General features: G+C 39.3%; 1 protein-coding gene across 7 annotated transcripts in view; it reads right to left on the bottom strand.

The window, feature by feature from the left end:
• The window catches only part of ATP6V0A1 (ATPase H+ transporting V0 subunit a1), a 53949-nt gene that overhangs the window by 25873 nt on the left and 5904 nt on the right, over window positions 1–22172 (bottom strand). For 4 of the 7 annotated variants that reach the window (XM_070394278.1, XM_070394280.1, XM_070394282.1 and 1 more), the window contains exons 3-10: window positions 15470–15548; window positions 13543–13640; window positions 12863–12991; window positions 6942–7045; window positions 6501–6627; window positions 4604–4686; window positions 3473–3566; window positions 792–1004 (exon numbers count right to left, since the gene is read on the bottom strand). In XM_070394278.1, coding sequence (XP_070250379.1) covers window positions 792–1004; window positions 3473–3566; window positions 4604–4686; window positions 6501–6627; window positions 6942–7045; window positions 12863–12991; window positions 13543–13640; window positions 15470–15548 — 927 coding nt within the window. The remainder of the gene's footprint in view (window positions 1–791; window positions 1005–3472; window positions 3567–4603; window positions 4687–6500; window positions 6628–6941; window positions 7046–12862; window positions 12992–13542; window positions 13641–15469; window positions 15549–22172) is intronic. The other 3 variants (XM_070394281.1, XM_070394284.1, XM_070394285.1) reach the window with 1 other exon arrangement.

Below are 22172 nucleotides of genomic sequence, written 5' to 3'. Positions count from 1 at the left end.
TAGGTTACTCCTTTAAAACTGCTTTGGTCATGTCCTTTCACTGCTAAATAACTTCTACAGCCTCTCCATTTCTTTTGAAATAGAATTTAAAAAGTAATCTGGTATTTTAAAACCTTTCTCAAGGTTCTACCTAATCAAGTTCACATCCTAGTATTTCAGTTTGCCCATTATAATCCCGTTTTTGCCCAACCATGAATGTCGTACTGTACTTCCTGCCTTTGTCCATATTTTCTTCTCATCATTGTAAATCGACATCTCGCCCATTCTTCAAAGCCCCAGTGCCACCTTCTTGAAGCTTTTGTTCAATCATCTTAGTTGCATATACCACTCTGAGTACAGACTGTCTTCTGTACAGTCTGACTGTATGTTTGCCTGTCAGCCTCTCCAAGGAAATTGTAAGGTAGTTGAGGCCTTATTTTTTACTAGTACATCTCTAACTAGATCAGCGCTTTGAACAGAGCAGTACTTCTAACTACTGAGTGAGTCTGCCAGGGTCATACTACAGGTTATACTAATGGACCGAGAATGTGGATTAGGAAATTGACATTGTGGTCATGAGCATTAGAATTGTAGATACATGATTAAGTTATTTAACCTTTTTTTTAAAAAGTACAATTTCCACATTTGGAAAAAAAGGACACATATGCAGAATGCATTGTCAGGACACAAGATGTGTATATTGAAGAATTCTGAAAGCAAAAATGCCATAAAAATGTGGATAATTAATGTTACTGTTGATGGGAACCTCTTTTCTTAGCTACAGGCTGCACTGCTTGCTTTGGGGGACTCACCGTGCCCCTTCTGAGTGCAAACTGGATGGAGTCAAGTTCAGTGACAGGGCACCAGACCTCTGCAATCAGACACTTCTGGGTCACGTCTATGTTGCACAGGTTCAGGGTGTGGTAGATGGCCTTCATCTTCCGCACTTTGATGAACCAGACCCGGATGTTCTTAGCAGCTGCCTGCAGAACCCGCTGGCGGTGATCCTCTGTTTGATTCAAAACCTTTGAGAGAGAAAGGAACATGGGAAGGATCCTTCTAACACCAGTTTTAAGTCTCAGGATATGAATGGCAAAAGGCACAACTTTCTGAGAAGGGTTGCTGGGAATCTGTTTTTTTTTTCTTCCTTTGACTAGAATGACTTTTTTTTTTTAATTGATATTTTACAGAGAGGACGGGAGAGGGATAGAGAGTTAGAAACATCGATGAGAGAGAAACATCCATCATCTGCCTCCTGCACACGTCCTACTGGGGATGTGCCCACAACCAAGGTACATGCCCTTGACTGGAATCGAACCTGGGACCTTTCGGTCCACAGGCCAACGCTCTATCCACTGAGCCAAACCAGTTAGGGCTAGAATGACTTTTTTTTAGGGGTCAAATTACAAGAAATTAGAGTTCTAGTTACTAACATTTGTTTTTATTTAGCTCCAAGCTCAAAAGAAGCCTGATAAAATGGTTTCTACCTTTACACTATACCTTTAATCTTACCACCAAATCTATGGCACAACAATGTAGGTCATTGGCTTTTACTTGGCCCATTAAAGAGTGGTGACTTTCCAGGGGGAGCCTGTAACTCAGACTCAAAGAAGTCAGCATCACAGGTCCAGATGTTGACAAAGCAACAAATCCGCACTGAAGAAGAGCAAGCTGCAGAATCCCCTGAACGTAAGCCAGCAGCAGGGAACGATGGGAAAGAGGCAGTGCTGAACACCACTGTCTGCCTATGCCAAGGGAGACCCCATAACCGGAGACAGGAGACATTGGGGTCAGGAGGATCCAGAGCCTTTAGAGGGAAGTTAGCCTGCCACATACCACTGTCATCACGGGCAGATAAGGCTTTATGTTCCTGTCAGGCTGGACGAGTGGGGTGGGGGTGGGGAGATGTTTCAGTGCTGATCCTCCGGAAACCAGGACAGAGTTCCTCAGAGGAATCACATTTGCCAAGACGACAGTGTGAGAATGGGGCAGGGACACTTTACAGTTACTGCCGTATTTACCAGCAAATATTTAAGATTTTAATAGCAGAAAAGAGGCTAAGCCAAAATTGGACAAGCAACCCGTCACTAACTTTTCTGCATGAAAATCTATCTTAAATCTCTACATTATTTTGAAGAGGAAAAAGCTATATACTAATCATTTTTAAGTCAGTTCAGAAAAAAGTAGTAACTACTACTTGATAAACTTTCTTGAGCAGTAGAATGTGACTTACATAGAGAGGTTTAAAAAAAAGCTGGCCTGGCTGGTGGCTCAATGGTTAGAACATTGGCCATGGTACCAAAGGGTCTCAGGTTCGATTCTCAGTCAAGGGCACGTACCTAGGTTGCAGGTTTGATCCCCAGCCCCAGTTGATGTGTCTCTCACATATTTCTCTCTCCTTCCCCCTTTTTCTCTCCCTCCCTCTCTCCCTTCCACTCTCTAAAAATTAAGGGGGAAAAAATATCCTTGGTAAACTCTTAAATCACTTGAGAATAAAGGAACAAAACTACTTTTTTTCCTTCTGGCTGTTGACAATTTCACAATTACTATTACAACTTCTGGGAAGCAATGTTCTATTTGCTTTTTTCTTTCCTACCTCCCACCCCCTGGTATTCAATTTTAAAGTTTCAGTTCAGTTCATGTGGGTTGCACCTGCTCTTTAAAATCTACCCATAAGCCTGGGAGGGGATAAGACAGTCCTAGAACCCAGAACATACTAATATGGCCTATGGTCCATCAGCAGTTTGGGTCAAACAGATAAGAATATCTCAAAGGAACTGGAAGTAGGTCAAGTCGGTGGGTCACATACAATGGGGGTTAGAGGGAAAGATGAAGTTGAAATGGGAATTACAACATATCGCTGACAATTTTGCCACTGGAAAGAAATGCCTTTGGGATTGGCATGTTTATTAATGTTTCAAGGGGCACTCATCACATTCTTTCAACAGGAAACACCACTCCAACTGGCCACCCTTTTCCTTCCATGTTCCCATAAATCACACACACTGTGATTTTGGGAAAATCGAATGCAGTCTCTTCCTGGGCACAAGGGTTACGCCAGGACACTTTGGCTAGACTGTGTGGTCGATATCCAGGTGACCAGAGGGACACACACCAAGCGGTTGAGAGTGGCTGCCTCTGGAGGTAGAGAGTGTGTGTGAGACAGGGTGGAACTGACTTTGTATATACTTCTGTATTATTTGATTTTTTTTTTCTTAACTAAGCATACTTTTGACTCATGATGAGGAGAAATGAATACTCTAAGCAACAGCGATTTCGGATGCATAGCATTCCTGTCTCCTTTGAGAATGATTAATGCTTTTTTGAAGCAGTCATTCCATGAAACTTTTCCCCAGCTCCCAAGGAGACGTTTCCTTTTTTGGTATCCTGAGCTACTGCAGGTGCCTAATAAACTGTTTGTGTTTCAAGGAAGGAGACTGGCCTTCTATTTCAGTATTGCACAAAAACAAATTCCCGTCAGCCCTCTGCGTACCATTTGCAGATCCTCAATCCTGGTATTAACTCCAGAAGCCATTTCCTTCCTCTCCTGGGGTGTCTCAGGGCAGGGATAGAGAGAGGCCCGGAACCTGCAACAGACAGACACAGCCTGAGGAACACGAATTTTCTTAACGTATCCAATTTAAATAATCTCAGAAAGTAATCCTAATTTACTAGAAGGACCAGGATACTAGTAGGATTCAGACTGGTGTAATAATCAATAATAATTATTTATGGTAAGTAGCTTACAGATAGAGCAGTAACATTTGAACTATCTTGGTATTCTCTGTAGCTATTAAATTTCCTTAGATTATAAAAACAAAACCAGCCTAGCGGTGTGGCTCAGTGATTGAGCATCCACCAATGAACCAGGAGGTCACAGTTTGATTCCAGTTGGGGCAAATGCCCAGGTTGTGGGCTTGATCCCCAGTAGGGGGCATGTAGGAGGCAGCCAATTGATGACTCTCTCATCATTGATGTTTCTATCTCTCTCTCCCCCTCTTCCTTCCTCTCTGAAATCAATCAAGATATTTAAAACGAACAAACAAAAAAACAGTAATACAAATTATATTAGGAAAATGGCACTGAAGAAAGATCTTACGGGCAGAATTTCAGAAAAGTGTAAGGGTATGGTGCCTGTGGCACACTGCTGGGTATGCAGAACCACTGTCCCAGAACAATGTAGCACTTATATGTCATGAATCCTAATTACTTTTTTCCAAGAAAAGGAAATTGTGTTGTATTTTAAAAAATTTATGTGTATTGATTTTAGAGAGAGAGAAAGAGGAAGAGAGAGGGGAACATCGATGTAAGAGAGAAATATCCATTGGTTGTGATCAAACTTGAAACCTGGGTATGTGCCCTAATTGGGAATTGAACCTATGACCTTTTGGTGCACAAGATGACGCTCAAATAACTGAGCCACATTGGCCTGGGTGGAAATTGTGGTTTGACAGCACTTTAAAAACGGACCTTGGGCCATTTCTAATTGTTTAAAATAGTCCCAACCTTATTAAAAGATGTATTCACCATGTGAAGGTAAAGTAAGGGTTTGTGTTTCACTATTCTACAGTCTAAGACTTAGGAGAGTTAGCCTGCACCCTCAGGGGAGGCACGTTTCTCTTACCCTTCGCAGATTTTCTTGACCCTGTTTTTCAGCTGATCTCCTTGGAAGAAAATGATGAACACAGACTTGTGCACGTAGTCGCCCTAGGCCCCAAACCGAAAACCAAGACTTCAGACTTGTAACCCAGAAAAAAAGTCTTAAGTAACTTACTTTCTTGGTGATACAGGAACAACAAAAATTCTTTGAGGATATGGCAGCCGTGTACTTGAACCACTATCCTCCATCCATTTCTTAAGCTCCACTACAAGAACATTTGCCCTGTAATACTAAGTCACAAAAAACTTCCTGTATTTGTTTTTAAACTCAACCAGAGGCTTGACACAGACTCTAAGATGATTCTTCTTAGTACAACTTAGCCCTATTTACCAATTCCACTTTAAATCTTCTATTGCCTGAAAGCCATAAATACAGAGAAAGAGAAGAAAGACATTCCTGTCTGTTCCCATGCTTAGAAATTCCCAGATAAAAAGAACTAGATAACTACAAGGAACGGAGTAGTTGGGGAGAGTGTTGATGTAGAATTTCATGATTCATTCCGATTTAGACTTTAGGGGTCAAGGCGAAACGCAATCCATTCCAAATACCAAGTTTACACTTGAAGTCTGGAAGGAATGATGAGAAAAATAAGCTATACTGGGTGTTAACCAAGATGGCCTCTATTTTCTCATATTCCTATGGAGCTTGTAGAATAAGATAACAAAACTTTAGAAGATAAAAGGGGATGACGAGTGAAGCAGATAAGGCTTAAGACTTAAATTCCTAAATCCTCTAGAAATAAACTGGTGCAAATTCTTGGTGCAGCTGCTCTGCTGTAGCTACGAGATACCCAGGCACCCTTTCCTCAATTTGTTGATAAAATGGTTTCTGTTGCCTAGACACCTGGCTGAACATTCCTGAGAACAGGTCCACATTAGGTGTGACTGCACATCACAATGTCTTCACAACCCAGGCCAGCCTTCAATAAGACTGTACGACTCCTCCTCTGGGTGAGGGGACTCCCCATAACCTAGGTGTCACTCTGCTCCTACTCAATACTGAGGGTAAAAGTCATATACTGCCACTGGATTATTTTTAGCTGCAGGACCCACCCACTCTGAGAAGTCTCACAGTTCAATCTCTCTTCTTAGGGCAAAGAATACTAATTTAAGAAATCCAAAAGATAATTTAGAACAACAACAACAAAAACAACTTCAGGCTTCTAAATAATACTAACACAAAAGTGAAGTAAATTTTTTTGCAGAACATTTAATCTTTGCTTGTGATCCCTGAAATCAGAACTCACCATACTTAATATAGGTTTATGTTAAGAACTCTGTCCCATTATGTCAAATGCTACGATGTTAAGCTATTCTTACTTTCCAGAGCACTGGGTGGGAAGATTGTCCTACCTTGCACAATATGTATTTTTAAACTAAGTTCTAAATCGCCCAACAAACAAGTAGACAATAAAAAACCTTACCAACTAAAGTCTCATCAACTTACAGAGATCCACAATGTAGGAACTCTCCTTTTTACAAATTGATATTACCAAACTGGGAACCAGATGTCTTACTTTAAGTTAACTTTCATAGAAGGTTACTTTTTTGTTGGTCCCAGATAAGTAACACAAAACATATAAAGCTAAAGGTTAAAATAACTGGAAAAAAAACATATTTACATTCAAAATAATACACAGGCATAGCTTTAAAATGTACATGTATATGTCATATATACATCATATGTACACAAATGATGGAAGTTAAGAGGAAAAGAGCCGTCTCTCAAATTCCCAGATCAAAGCCGGGTTGAACGTAAGGGCTCCTTTGTGGGAGGTTCAGAGTCAGGGGGCACGAGGCTGCTCCTGCTCTGAACTCCCTTTACAAGACCTACTCCCTGGGACACAATTTCCTTGTCTTACAGTCACAGGATCCTCCAGGGGGTTCTCGATTTCAGCCTGTCGCAGGAACACATTCCCCCGGCACACCCGCCAAAGCATGCGCTCAAAAGTAGGGATGCGCTCCCGGTTAATCACACCAGCCACGAAGCTGTGGGAAGAAGAGCCAAGTTGGGAAATCTATTCCATGCCAGGGGATGGAAGGCTTTAACACAAAGAAGGAAAGTGAGGAGAGGTATGAGGGTGACAAACATGATTACACATTGTTATGTCAAAAAAACTAAAGTTTTACTTCTGGTCCCAGAAGAGAGTGGCGAGAACACAATCCAAATCAACTGAGGAGCGCCTCTCAACAGGCTCAAGGAGAGTGCGTTCTGGAAGCAAGTAAAGGCCAACCTTTTGCTCTTCTGAACAGTAAAAATGAACTTGACCCCACTGAGTATGGAGGGCTGAAGTGGTACTTACCCGAGTCTTAAAGGTGTGCCTCTTCCTATCTCGCTTGGCTCCAAGAGGGATGAGGACTCTTCCAACAGGTCTGGATCCGCCATCTGCTGATGATGCAATTCAGCCTGAATTCACAAATCAATTAATATCTAATGAAAATAGTTAGTGGCATGCAGGGAACGAGGAACCAGGAGATAAGTTCAGAAAATAAAGATGAGAAACAAACCACCAAAAGAGAAGATGTACCCACAAAAAGAAGATAAGAAGAATAAGGAAAGAAAACAAAGAAAAGAAACAAGAGGGAAAGAAAGCATAATTGTCCCAGTAAATCATCTGGGGAAATGGTTTAAGAAATAAGGAATAAAAAAACCAAAAACAAACATTAAATGATGGTGACATGTATAAATCTTACTTGGTGGAAGCCATTTTTTTCTCTTATATTTTCCTAAATGAGCCATGAAAGTACCAGGAAATACCTTTTCATGTGGATAGAAGCTGAAGTGTTTCTTCCTTTTGAGCAAAAAGGAGGCAGCTCAGCAGAAACTCTCAACATCCAATTTCCAGGCAGTTACAAACTAGAGTTTTCCCTGCGTGAGAATGTGAAAGATGGAGACTCTCTTTCCAAGGAAGAACGCAAGGCAGCGTCACTGTCTTAAACACAGTGTGTGATCTGGAGAAAGGCAGGGGAGGCCTCTCCAGATACCTCGGTTTTCTGTGCTCTTAGAAATGCACAATATGAGGACTTTCAGCCATTGCATAAAATGCTCCATGGGATGTAAGGAGTATTTCTTTCTCCAAAAGGATAAGAAGTACAATAGCTGGACAGGCCTGGGCCTCCACCGCATCCATAAAGGGAAGAAAAAGTGAAAACATATCGGAATGTCCTGGCTTCTGAGCAGGAATCTAGGGATATTAAAAAGTTCATGTAGGCTTTACAGTTGCAGGATGCTTGAGAACATAGCTAATCCAATAATCTGAATCAAATGCAGTGAAGAGAGTAGCAGATATTAAGCCAATACACAGTGTGTGGGCTAGTTTAATTGTTTAGATTTAAAATGATTTCCACCATGACAGTTTATACAATGAAATGAAGGAGGAAAGGGACCTTTTCAGATGTGCTAGGTCTATATTTCCTAGCCTCTCTTTACATAACACTTCTTACCTACCACCTTTTACTCACATCAGGAAGGGAAGCTGCCCTAAAAAATAAAGGCCAATTGATTTCTCCACAGCCTGACCTCTCCAACTTTAATATCCATGCACTTCTTGTTTGACCAAACAAACAAAGAATCAGTAAAATTTTTCTCCATCATTTTCATTCCAAATTTCAAGATTCTACTCCTGTCAACCCATTATAAACAAAAAAACCTCATGGGAACGTCAAGTGTAAGTCTGAAAGCCTTAATATGTGAAGACAATTGCTTTGAGAAGTAAATTTTGAAAGCAGGATCAACTTTGATTTTTTTTTAACAAAGGGAACGGCAGAGAAATACTGTCATGAGATTTGGAAAAGCTTAAGATGAGATAATGGGCCACAGGTTACCAGCTGCTATCAAATGGCAGTTTAGAGGTTCTTCTTGTTTCTACTTAAGGTCAAACCAGCTCACTACAAGCCACAGGCAATTTATTTTGAGGATCCAGATGACTTCCACATTTCAATGTGCTCCTGGGATGTCCCTTAGCAAAAACCAGTGAAACTTACTGCTATTCACAAGATTGCTGCCTACTTCCCTGTACGGTTCATAAGACTTGGTTTAAATAAACCCTAAAGATCAGACTCAAAGCAAACATGTTCTCTAAGGGGACAAAGATGAAACAGCAATTAGACTACTCCCAAGACTGTATCTGGGACTCTCTAGGTATAAAAAAACTGAATTAAAGTTAAATAGAAACTTGCAATAAGCTTCTAATTCATAATTACACTACTTCATACTTACGAATCCCAAGTCTTGCCCTGTCCAGGCGGCTCCATTGGTTGGAGCATCATCCCATGCACCAAAAGGTTGCAGGTGCAACTCCCAGTCAGGGCATATACCTAGACTGTGGCTTTGATCCCTGGTCAGGATGCACATAGGAGGCAACCAATCGATGTTTCTCTCTCTCTCTCTCTCTAAAATAAAAAAACAAAAAACAAATAAAAAATGAAACACACATATCCTCAGGTGATGATTAAAAAAATGGGGAAAAATCCTAAGTCTTAGAGAGGAAAGTAAAAGATTTTTAAATAAAATAATCGTGCCTCATGAGAAAATAGGATGACCAGAACCGCTAACTGAAGGCCTTTAAAGCAATCTCTAAAACCATATCAAGTAGCAAAATCCTAACTGGGTTCTCTAGTAACAATAACGACACTGCCAATGTTCCTCTAAGTTACTTGCTATGCCCTCTGGTTTACCCCCTGCCCCAATTAGAACACTGAAACCATGCCTTCAAAAAAGAAGTAGCAGAGCTTCAGTAGGTCTATTTCTACTCTTAAGTATAAGCAGCACAAGTCCAGTTCAAGCTACGTTAATTACCAAGAGCAAACACTTTTACTTCCATCTATGTTAAGAAAGAAATTACACTCCCTTCTTCTCTCTCTAAAAATCAATTTAAAAAATATTTTTTAAAAAAGAGAGAGATAGAGATAGAGAGACAGAGAGAAAGAGAGAGCGAGAGAGAGTGAGAGATTACACTTCATCACCTAAGGTATTCACCCAAACCCCAAAGGAGATGGCAGATGGGAAAGAAAAGTAAAGAAAGCAGATGAATGAAAAACTCAGAAGGAGAAGAAGGCAGGGATCTGCATGCCATTAACCATTACTTTTCCAGTCTTCTTTACGCTCTCATATGTTATGGTGCTTATGGTAAAGATGCAGAGAAATCTCTCCAGCTCTTACAGTTCTTCATAAGCAAGAAGACTGAGAAAAGGATAATCATTAACAAGTCATTTTAAATGCTCTGGATAAGAAATGGCTAAGTCAAATTTGTAATCATCTTAAATCATAAGAATATTCAATGTGTTTACCTTTCCCCTTCTACACCCCTCACCAATCAGAACCCCTATATCAAAAGATGGAAAGAATCATTCTCTGATTTAGCCATTTTCTGCTAACTCATTATTACAAATTATTAATCATATTCACCAAAAAGAAGGCTTTGAAATTGGTAGTGTTTTAGGCCATTTGCAAACCTTCTAGTTGTAGGCATGGAAGAAAATCTCATGAAAAAAATCTATGTTTCCAAGATTTGAGGGTCTCAAGTTTCCTTATCTTTTGCATTCTTTAAAGTGTGTCCTACCACGTGCGCATGCGCTTACTCTGTGTGGTCTGGTTTCCTGTCGTGGCCTGGACACCTGAGGTTGCTGTTTAGTGGCAGCAGGGCAAGGGCTATTGAAAGGGACCTGGCTGAGGTTACGAGCTAGTGGCAAGAGCAGGCAAGGCACTGACGGTGCAGTTGGAGAGAAAAGGCAGAGTGGTTCTTGCCAGATTTCCTGCACTGTGGTGAGGGTGCTAAGAATGAGAGGGACTGATAACGAAAGCAGTGGAAGAACCTCTCATAGTCAAGGCCTTGTTCAAAAGTGAACAACTCACCATAGATTGGGCATGAAGGTCATGAAGATTTAAGCCTGCCTTCTCAGCATGGGCATTTCATGTTTAGACTTATTAAGCACAAAGAAATTCCAAAATCCATAACTTATGATTTTAAAATCTTATGTCATTTTTCCAAGTAGTTCCTTTTTATATTTTTACTATTTTAAAAAATTATAACATTAAAGTTTGAATAACTATTTCCCTTAAGGGAGTCCATTTGTCAATCTTTATTCAGAATTTCTCCCAGAATGGACTAGACTAAGAAGCCCATTTCAATTCTTAAATTTGGGAGGTTATGAAAGACATTTTCATACTTTTCAGCAACATCTGAGCAGTAAACAAAAGACTATATCAAAAGGAAAAAAGAGGAGCGGGGGAGGGACAATTAAGTCCTAAATGATGCTAAAAGTAGCTGAGCTTTGATCCTGAGACCAGGTTTATATTGCATCTGTGGGAAGCAGCTCGAACACATTTAGAAAAGCACACATCTGGGAGCACTGGAGGCACTGTGTTCGGGATGTTTCCTCATAACGACGGATACGCTCCTTGAGCACAGGGACCAGGTCTTACTCATCTTATGTCTCACAAAGAGTAGGTGGTTTATCAAATGTTCAGTGAATTAATGAAGATAAATACAATGTGTAGGCAATGAGCATACTGGAATTCCAGATTACCATATGCCTAAGTGATCATGCCTGTTGCAAAAGACCTGAAACACTTGTCATGAGTTAATCACACTGTCCCACACCCGCTAATGTGACGGTAATTGCGGACTAGTGAAAGAAGTGATCAGTGGTCTCAAAATTCTCAGCTCAGTGAGCAAGCTGAATATTCACACCGAACCTCTCTTGATAAATACTGCCAGATTCTAATCCTTAGGAGGACCAGGCAATTACATTCATAAGACCTTTCCCCTTTTCCCTCGCCCCAGCAGATCTTTTTAATTAGCATGGCTTCTCTAAGTCAAAGCCTTAGCTACTGAGGAATGTATCACATCTTCAGCTGACTTTCTCTAGCCCAGTGGTTCTCAAACTAGCCTGCCTCCCGATGATCTTATGAAAACAGATTGCTACGCCCACTCTCAGACTGGTAATTTGCATTCGGACAAGTTCCCAGACAAGGCTGATGCTGCTGGTTGGAGAACCCCTATTCTAGTATAAGAACAGTGGGCAGTTGTTCTTTCTCCAAAACACAGAAATTAAAAGTGGAACTGAGAACAAGAGCAGATACTAACTAAATTGGGCCTTCTAATTTTTTAAAAGTTTTGCCACACAAGAAAATTTGTTTTGAGCAAAGGAAATAAAGAACTTTATGGGAAGGAACACTGAACGGTGACCAGAACAATCTCTGAAGTGTTTTATGTTGCTAAGCAGGTGGCAAAAACACCTGTAAAAAAGAGAATTATCCAGCCTGGCCAGTGTGGCTCAGTTGGTTGGGCATTGTCCCCGTGCAGGTTCGATTTCTGGTGAGGGCACATGCCCTGTTTCAGGCTTGATCCCTGGCAGGGAGCATGCAGGAGGCAGCCAATGAATGTTTCGCTCTCACATTGATTTTCTCTTTCTCTCTCCCTCCCTCCCTCTCTCTCTAAAAATTAATAAAAATATTAAATTAAAAAAGAGAGAATGACCCATATTTTAAGCCATCAGAAAAATCACGTCCAGGGTGAAAGCTAAGACTCCTTCCCAGGTTTAATTAGGAGAAGGAAGCTTTCTGAAAGCCTTGCTCCAAATCCTTTCCACGGGGTCACCTCAGCAAGCTGTTGGCAACTTAGTCACCTACATTTCTAATCCAGGAACTTATTAACATTTTTCCCTACCTGGTAATGCAGTTGAGTTTATATGAAAATCCAGGAATTCCAAACAAGCATCCTACCAATATTTCCATATAGTATTTAAAAAAAATTAAAGTGTGATATGTGCTATCTAAAGTAGTTAAAAGTGTGCTTGAAGGTTGATGGGCAAACATAGAAATAAAATTAAAATTTGATGACAAAAGGTTTGGAGATTAAACCTTTGTTATAATTTCACATGTAACTGAATGTTTCTTGTTGCTTTGACTTTAACCTTGAACATTTACTTACCTTAAAATATAATGTAAAACTTTTAACTATGTTAATACAACTATTGTAGGGTTCCTTTCCCCATCTTGAGATGAAAAATTACAGAAAATGCAAAAATATACAAAATTATGTCTGGCTATGTACTGCATGAAAAATGGAACATAATCTGACAGTTCTTCAACTAAAACAGGGTGTGAAGATGGTATTGCTTTCAAACTAGCAAATAAAAATAATTACTGGAATAAAAATATGGCCCACTTGTGCAGGTGTAACATCAGCTGCTCAAATACTAAAAGAAATAATAGTCTGACCTCATCGAAAAACTGCTGAGTTTTGCGAAGTATAAATTTTAATTCAGTCAGTTCCAGGAAGTTTCTCTTCAGAGCTTCCTGGTTGGTGTTGATTTCCTTCAGTTCATTTTCAATCTTCTCAAAATTAGCCTATAAGAAAGAAAAGAAATCAAACTATTAACTCAAACTAAGCTCAATGAGCTTGCTCTAAAAGACATGAATTCATCTATCCAACAGAACTCTAGCTACTATGACAGATATCTTATATCTACCCTGCAAATACGTGATTTTACCAGGGCAATTTTCTTCATTAAAATTTTTGTTTAAAATCGTCTTTGTTTATATATTCTATTATACCCTTGGTTGAATTCTCAGGAGACTTCAGATGGATAAAATAAATATTGAAATCCATTGGCTATTCATTTATTTAGTCGATGAGATTAATAAATTACTAGATAAATTGACATTAATCCAATATGGTTTCAATAAGCCAATAAACATTTATTTAGTGGCACATGATACTGTTCAACATGCTGTTCTATACCATAAAAAGGAAACTTCATTTTAATTCCAGCTACAAGAAACTTACATCAATAAATAATGCTGACAAGGACAGCTAGAATTACTCTACTCTCTATCCACTCAGAAATTTCTACATTTAAACAGCAAGACACTTATTTGGCATCCTCAGAATTGTTTACCTCTAAGTCAATCATGTCCCGGGGGAAGGGCACCTCTGGATTTTCGCCAGTGTCCATGATTGGGATATTAGCTTTTCTTATCTCTTTCTCAACAAATCCTAAAATGACAGAATCAAAACATTCATGTATAGCATATGCCTGGAATTGCCAATATTTGGGGGTGGAGGTGGGGGGAAAAGAGATGCCAAGCCTGGCTAAAAAGCTTCATTCTAATAAAGATACTTTTATATAAAAGAAGCAGAACATGTAAATCCTTTTTTCTCTACATTCCTCGTCCTCCTACCACGCAATCTCTAAAGCACAGCTTCCCCAAAGAGGGTTATCATCCCACTCGTGTCTTCATTTCCTCTTCTGGTCTTCAAACTCATCCAACCTGCTTCAGCTCTGCACCCCTGTGACTGCTGCCCCAGAGTATGATGTCCTCATCACAAGTACTGCGGGCAGAGCAGAGCTATGGAAGAGCCAATTCAAGAGACTATTTGACAACTGACACACTAGTGAGACAGCTCCAGATCAAAAGGGTTTCATTACATTTAAAGGAAACAAAACAAATAAGAAGCAAGAGGCACAATAAGGCTCCAAGACACCAGGAGAGAAAAGTGTTTCAGGTGACAACTACTGACTTTTTTTTTTAGGATGGGGACCAAATTCACCTATCAGCTAACTGAGAGCTGGCATAGTATACTAGCAAAATCTTGGGTTTTAGAACCAGACAGAACAATCTGAATTCAAATACTGATTCCATCACAGCCACTTACATTCTTGGACCATGTCACTTAACCTCTCTGATCTTTGGTTTCCTCACTTATTAAATGAGGTTAACACACATTTTGAAGGGATGTTGTAAGAAATGAATGAAAGAAAGCATATGAACACCCTAACTCTCAATAGAGCCTTAACTGTTAGTTTCTTCCCTCATACATAAATAGTGCAGATTAAAAGGTGGCTATGCTGACATCTAAAATTGATGGTGGGCTGGGTTCCATCCCTCAGAATTCTATAATGTAATCTATACTAATAAAAGGGTAATATGCTAATTAGACCAGGAGACCTTCCGGGAAACCTTCCAGACGTCTTTCCAGACAAAGTGGGGCCGAGGCACAGGAGGTTAGGGGCGATCAGGCCAGGAAGGGAGGGCAGTTGGGGGTGATCAGGCCAGTGGGGGGGACAGTTGAGGGTGATCAGGCCAGCGGGGGGGGGGGGGGCAGTTGGGGGTGATCAGGCCGGCAGGGGGTCAGTTGGGGGCGAGCAGGCTGGCGTGGGGGGGGCTGTTGGGGCAAGCAGGCTGCGGGGGGGGGGGGGGGCAGGTGGGGGCAAGCAGGCCAGCAGGGGGGGCAGTTGGGGGCGAGCAGGCTGGTGGGGGCAGCAGTTGTGGGCGAGAAGGTCAGTGGGGGGGGGCAGCAGTTGTGGGCGAGAAGGTCAGTGGGGGGGGGCAGTTGGGGGTGAGCAGGCAGGCAGGCAGATGAGCGGTTAGAAGCCAGCGGTCCCGAATTACAAAAGGGATGTCCAACTGCCAGTTTAGGCCCGATCCCTATGGGCCTAAACTGGCAGTCGGACATCCCCTGAGGCATCCCAGATTGGAGAGGGTGCAGGCCAGGCTGAGGCCCCCCCCGCCCCCGCATGAATTTTGTGCACCGGGCCACTAGTTCTGTTATAAAACCCTTCTCCCCCAACACACACACAAAAAGCAGTGTTTTCAGCTTACAGCCTTGTCATCTCACACAAGGTTTCCATTAAGCATCACCAGGCCCAAACACCACAAAATCTACTTGTATACCAGAAATTCATCTTAACATCAGGATCACAAGATTTTTCCTCCTTTCTTTTTCTCCTGTAGGATTTCCTCCCTTTATTAAGAGCACTGGTGTCTCTAATTTAAGATAAATGACTCATTATAGGAACATCATCAAGACCAAAATGCACATACGAAGCTTTCGATCCATTTCTTCACATCTTCTAACTTCATTCACAAATTTCCGCTGGAAAACATTCACATCTGGATTTAACTGCAAAATAAGAACACAATACCAAATATTCAAACACTGCATCTATTTCCTCTGTTTCACAAGCAGCACATCCTGCAAAGTCAAAGCCTAGTGTGTCAATGCATGATGCAACGCTAATGAAAACTGTCTCCTGACCCACTTGGGAGCAGCTGCACCAACTAAAGATAAAAACCGCTTCCTTGCTCTGCAACATATTGAAATGGAGGCAAATTAGAGTGCAAAATGTTCTTCCTAGGCCACAAGTCTCAGTGAACCCCCTCCTCCTCCACCGCCAAATAGTGGGCCCACTAATATAATAGCTGCTCTGCTGGCTTTCCCTCTCTCCTTCCCAATCAGAAGAAACAGAGGCAAACTTCGCTTGTTCTTCTGTTCCTGATTCTTCACCTTCTAAGTGACAGGCTGGTTCATTCATTAAAGTAATTTTCAAAGCAATGTGAAATATAAAACAAAAATAAAACAAAAGTTCCTACAGATTAAGAAACTTGCAATCTAGTAGAGAGAAAACATGAACATAACTAATAAGATAGCATGTGATAAATTCCATAAAAGTAATACAAATAAAGAACTACTATAGTTCCTTCTTCAATGTTTTTGGAGCAAGCACCAAATATGTGCCATACACTGTATTAGGCACTTGTGTAAATATAAAGAATAAAATATGTCCTAACTTTTAGGAGCTCAATTTCACATATAATAAATACACTTTGTTGTGACAAATGCTATTAAAAAGTAAGTAAAATATTGTTGGCAGTTTCTTATACAATTAATTAAACATTCCTATCCACCACATGTCTGAGCATCTACTACTAGGTATTTGTGTAAGAAAATGAAAACACATTGACAGAGACCATACAAGAATGTTCACAGCAGCTTTTGCATAATAGCTCCCAACTAGCAATGATCCAAATGTCCATCAATAGGAGAATGGATAAAGGCATTGTGGTATAGTCATGCAATGGAATATTACTCAGCAGTAAAAAAGAATCACCTATAGCTATCCACAAAATCAGATAAATCTAAAAAACATTAGGCTGAGGAAAAAAAGTAAGACCTAAGAGTTTGAAAGTATGACTATATTTACATGAAGTTCAAGAAAAGGCAAAACTAATCGATGATGCAGGAAACCAGAACAGTGGTTATCTAAGGGAGGGTGGGGGTTGACCAGAAGTGAGCACAAGGTAACTTTCTGGGCTGCTGCAAATATTGTCTTACCTGGGTGTATAAATTTACCAACATCATCAACCTGTACTCTTAAGGTCTTTGCATTTCACTGAATACAAATTTTACTTCCATAAAAAAGATGTGTGTGTGTAGGGAAGAACACTAGTTCTACCTAGGACAGTGGTTCTCAACCTGTGGGTAGCGACCCCTTTGGAGGTTGAACGACCCTTTCACAGGGGTCGCCTAAGATCATCTTGCATATCAGATATTTATGATTCATAACAGTAGCAACATTACAGTTATGAAGTAGCAACGAAAATAATTTTATGGTTGGGTCACAACATGAGGAACTGTATTTAAAGGGCCAGAAGGTTGAGAACCACTGACCTAGGAGATAAAGAAAAAAAATGTGCAAAGGTAACCACTTGAGCTGGGCTGATGGGGGATGAAGCCAAGTTCACCAAGCAGAAATACACAGAATGGAAGGAGGAAGACCATGACATGCCCAGCCGGTGTGGCTCAGAGGTTGAACCAAGAGGTCACAGGTTCAATTCCCCGTCAGGACACATGCCCGGGCTGTGGGCTCGATCCCCAATAGGGCGCATGAAGGAAGCATGATTGATGTTTCTCTCCCATCAATGTTTCTCTATCCCTTTCCCTTCCTCTCTCCATAAAATCAACAAATATATAAGAATACATATACATACAAGATAGACCAAATGATCTGACTTTTTAAAAATTTACTGTTTTGAAGAATAATATTGTGTGTGAAGAATTAAGTGTAAGAGAGACTGATGACAGAGAAACTAGTAAGGAAATTGTTGGTATTATTATATTAGAAGGAATCTACAGCAAAAAGCATTATTAGAGATTAAGAGAAATGCTACGTAATGATAATAAGAAAAATTCCCATGAAGGTGCACAATTCTAAACTTGTGGGTCCCTAATAAATTGTTTGTTTTTCACCGAGCAGGCAGTGTTTCGGCTTCTCATTCAGAAATTTCCACTTCAATAAACATGAAGTGAACTACTGGTTTCATAATCAAAGGCAAAGTTCAACTATAGCCACCCACAACGTGTTTCGGACAAGGCATCCTAAAAATATTTCAAACAAAAATGAACAGAAGTACAAGGAGAAACTGACAAGCCTGTCTATGTAGTGGGAAATTTTAGTGTAACTTTTCTATTACTGATACATCAAATCTACTAAATAAGGATAGAGAAAATTTGAACAACATAATTAGCTTAATCTAATACATACACACAGAGACATGTACACATCTAACCCCTTCATCCAACAGTTTTCTCTTCAATAATTCATTTACAAAACTGACCACAAAATAGATCATACAGCGAGTCTCAGTAAAAAACTAGTACTATACAGACAATGTTTTTTTATTACAATGCAATTAAATTAGAAAGTCACATAAGAAATACAACTTATCGCCGAAACCGGTTTGGCTCAGTGGATAGAGCGTCCGCCTGCGGACTGAAAGGTCCCAGGTTCGATTCCGGTCAAGGGCATGTACCTGGGTTGCGGGCACATCCCCAGTGGGAGATGTGCAGGAGGCAGCTGATCAATGTTTCTCTCTCATCAATGTTTCTAACTCTCTATCTCTCTCCCTTCCTCTCTGTAAAAAATCAATAAAATATATTAAAAAAAAAAAAAGAAAGAAATACAACTTATCATATTTGGAAATTCTAAAATAGTTCTAAGTAATTCATGACTCAAAGAAGAAATCAAAATGATTTTTTGTTTGTTTCTAAATTGCTGATTTGAATGGTGATATGACTAGTTCCAAATGTATTCAGTCATGCCCACATTTGAAAGAGTAAAACTTACAACAATCATGTTTGCCATGAAACAGTGTTATATTTATTTTGTATTTAATATAATGAGAAGTGATTTTCACTTTTCTAAGCAACTGAAAAAGTCCAGTTCAATTGATGCTACAGATGAACTAACACATGGCTTTCTCATCCTCAAATAACTACAAAAGAAAACCAAATTATGTTATTTCATTTAAGTAAATTGTACTTAATGAGTGACACAAATGTATGTTTAGAGACAATATTGTTTCACATTTGCAAGGCTGACTAGTTGTTTACCATGGTCTGGGAAAAGCCTAGTAATTGCCTATAAAAGAACCATTTCTGTTAACTCTTGTCCTTAATAAGTAATATGTGAATCTTGATGCAATACTTCATTCATTAGAATAATCCTTCCATCACAAAATTGCAGCTTATGTATAAGTTTAAGGATTTATTTGTAAATGATGGCAATAATTCCCTATAAAAGATCTTAATAACAGTAAAAAAATTAGTATTTAATGACTGACATATATGAAGCAATTTAAATAATTTATGAAATAATGAAAATGCTAAAAATCAAACTTTGTAGGATGCAGCTAAAGTGGTATTTAAAGGAAAATGTATAACTTTAGTTGCATATAACAGAAAAGACTAAAAATTAATGTTCAAATTCAAGACATTAGAAAAAGATAATAGAATGTAGAAAACAACAAAAAGGAGAACAAAACAAGTCCTCGAGAAGATGCCCCAGATCAAAAGCTGGGTGTTTTTTTAAATTAGTATTTTATTTTATTATTTTTCTTAGCAGCTGGTTATTTGAAAAACCAAAATGGCCAAAATGTTTATAAGACTGAGAGAAGGCATGCATAAATATAAGAATAACAAACAGGTAACTACAGCCCTAGCTGGTTTGGCTCAGTGGATAGAGCGTAGGCCTGCAGACTGAAGGGTCCCGGGTTTGATTCCAGTCAAGTCTCTCTCATCATTGATGTTTCTATCTCTCTCTCCTCTCCCTTCCTCTCTGAAATCAATAAAAATATTAAACAACAAAAACACTGTGAGAATACCACTTCACACCCATAAGGATGGCTATAAATTTTTTTTAACGGAAAATAACTTGTGAGGATGTGAAGAAATTAGAACCCTCATACATTGCTGGTGTGAGTGTAAAATGGTGTGGTTGCTGTGGAGAGAAGTCTGGGGGTTCCTCAGAAAGTTAAACGTAGAATTACCATATGACCCAGCAATTCCACTGCTAGTTGTATATCCAAAAGAAGGAAAAACAAACTACATATTGTATAATTCCATTATATACAGGGTGGGACAAAGTAGGTTTACAGTTGTGAGTACCTGAAACACAGCTTATTCTTATATTATAATTTATTAATTATTGTATTGTTTTCCATGCGAACAACTGTAAACCTACTTTTGTCCTACCCTATATAATGTCCAGAATAGGGAAATTCACCAAAAAAGGCAGATTAAGTGGTTGCCAAGGGTTACGGGGAAAAGGAGTGACTTCTAATGGGTACAAGGTTTCTTTTGGGGGTAATGAAATGTTCTAGAATTAGATAGCGATGATGGTTTTGTGAATACACTAAAAACCATTGGATCATATATACTGTAAAAGGGTGACTTTTTTGGTATATCTCAATTAAAAAGAAAACAGGCAGTGGAATCAGACAATGCTGGGCACTAATTTGTATGTCCTTCAGGTATTTATTTTCATCTATGCCACAGGTTCCTAGTCTGTAAAATGAGAATGGTAGGCTCCACGAACCAAAAGTAGGTTCTACTGTGCAGAGTTGTTGTGAGAAATGCCTGCAATAATAATACAAAATGCTCAACATGGTATCTATTAAAAATGTAAATTATCATTATGATTGTGTTAGACAGTAAAGAATTGAAGAATAGGAAAGAGAGAAGGAACAGAAGAAAGAACATACCAAATTTTGAACAAGTTGAGTGAGGGAACATGTCTTACTCAATGTCTCTCTAAAACCCAGAGTGGTATCTTTACAGAGTAGATAGAAGATATCAACTACTTCTTATATTGAAACCACTCATTTTAATATGTTGCATATTTTTATATCAAAGAAAAAATGCAAAAAGACAGAGAAGTTCAGACACATGTTACAACACAGATGAACCTTGAAAACATTACGCTAAGTGAAAGAAGCCAGTCCCAAAAGATATGTTGTATAATTTCATTCACATGAAATGTCCAGATAGGCAAATCCGCAGAAACAGAAAGTAGATTAGTGGTTGCCAAGGGCTGTGGAGGGAGAGGAGTTGGGGAGTGACTGTGAATGGGTGCAGGGCTTCTTACTGGAGTAATGAAAATGTTCTAAAATTAATTGTGGTGATGGTTGTACAGCTCTGTGAATAAACTAAAAATCACTGAATTAAACACTTTAAATGAAAAAATAATATGGTAGGTGAATTATATCTCAGTAAAGCTATTAAAAAATAGTAGAAAAATAACCTGGACATGTAATTCACCAAATTAATAGATTGAGCAGAAGAAACATAGTAACACCAATAGATGAAAAGGCATTCAATAAAATTCCACAACCATTTGTAACAATAACTTTAGAAAATCAGAAATTGAAAGAATCTGCATAATCTAATTAATAGAATTTTCAATAAATGTAAGAGTAAACATCTTATTTAAATTGTGAAACATTAGCCCTGGCTGGTGTGGCTCAGTTGGTTGTAGCATTGCCCTGTACACTGAAAGGTCTCAGGATTGATTCCTGGTCAGGATACATACCCAGGTTGTGGGTTCAATCCCTGGTGGGGGCGCATGCAGGAGGCAACCGATTGATGTTTCATTATCACATCAATGTTTCTCTCTCTAAAATCAATAAAAGCATGCCCTCAGGTAAGGATTTAAAAAAATTGTGAAACATTAAAAAGATTCCCCTTAAAGTCAGGAGCAAGACAAGAATGTCATTTAATGGATACTTAGCATTTTGCCTTCTTTCCTTAGTAACAAAAATCCCAATTTTGTTCAGGGCAGCAAATGCTCAGTTAAAAAAAAAACACATTTCCCAGATTCCTTTGCAGCTAGTGTATGCCATAATCCTGGCACCAATAATAAATTTTAAAAGTCTACTGAGAATTTCTGGGAAAGAAATATGTACCTCTCCTTTCTCCTTGCACTTCCTTCAATGATATGCCTGGAGCTATGGGGGTTATCTGTAAGTACAAGAGCCAAATGTTCAAGGATGGTCAAACAGGGATACAGAATGATGACAGCGTGGAGCTGGGCTTCATGTTACATGAGAAAAGTACACCCCTATCATTTGGGCTTTTTGTTACACTCAGCTAAGCACAACCCTAACCAGTATTAGCTTGCTGTTTCTCTTCTTCAACATGTTACTGAAGGTCCCAATGTGCATGGTGAAATGAGAAAAAGAAACAAAAGGATAAGGATTTGAGAAGAAAAAAAACAGCTTACTCTCTAATGGTACAGTGAAAAAGATTATATCAAATGTGACAAAATGTTAACAACTGGTGAATCAACATAGGAGTATTCAGGCTTGAAATTTTTCAAAGTAAGAAATTTAGGCAAAAACACACCAATAAGCAAAAAAGAAAAATAAACTTTTTGTATGACAAACGAAGGGAAAAAATAAGCGACAGCCT

Source organism: Myotis yumanensis, unplaced genomic scaffold (assembly GCF_028538775.1).
Source record: "Myotis yumanensis isolate MYYU_CA2020_CCGP unplaced genomic scaffold, mMyoYum1.0.hap1 SCAF_16, whole genome shotgun sequence".
Classification (NCBI taxonomy): domain Eukaryota; kingdom Metazoa; phylum Chordata; class Mammalia; order Chiroptera; family Vespertilionidae; genus Myotis; species Myotis yumanensis.
The sequence above is the reverse complement of the archived record's forward strand: the minus strand, read 5'-3'. Positions and strand labels throughout refer to the sequence as shown.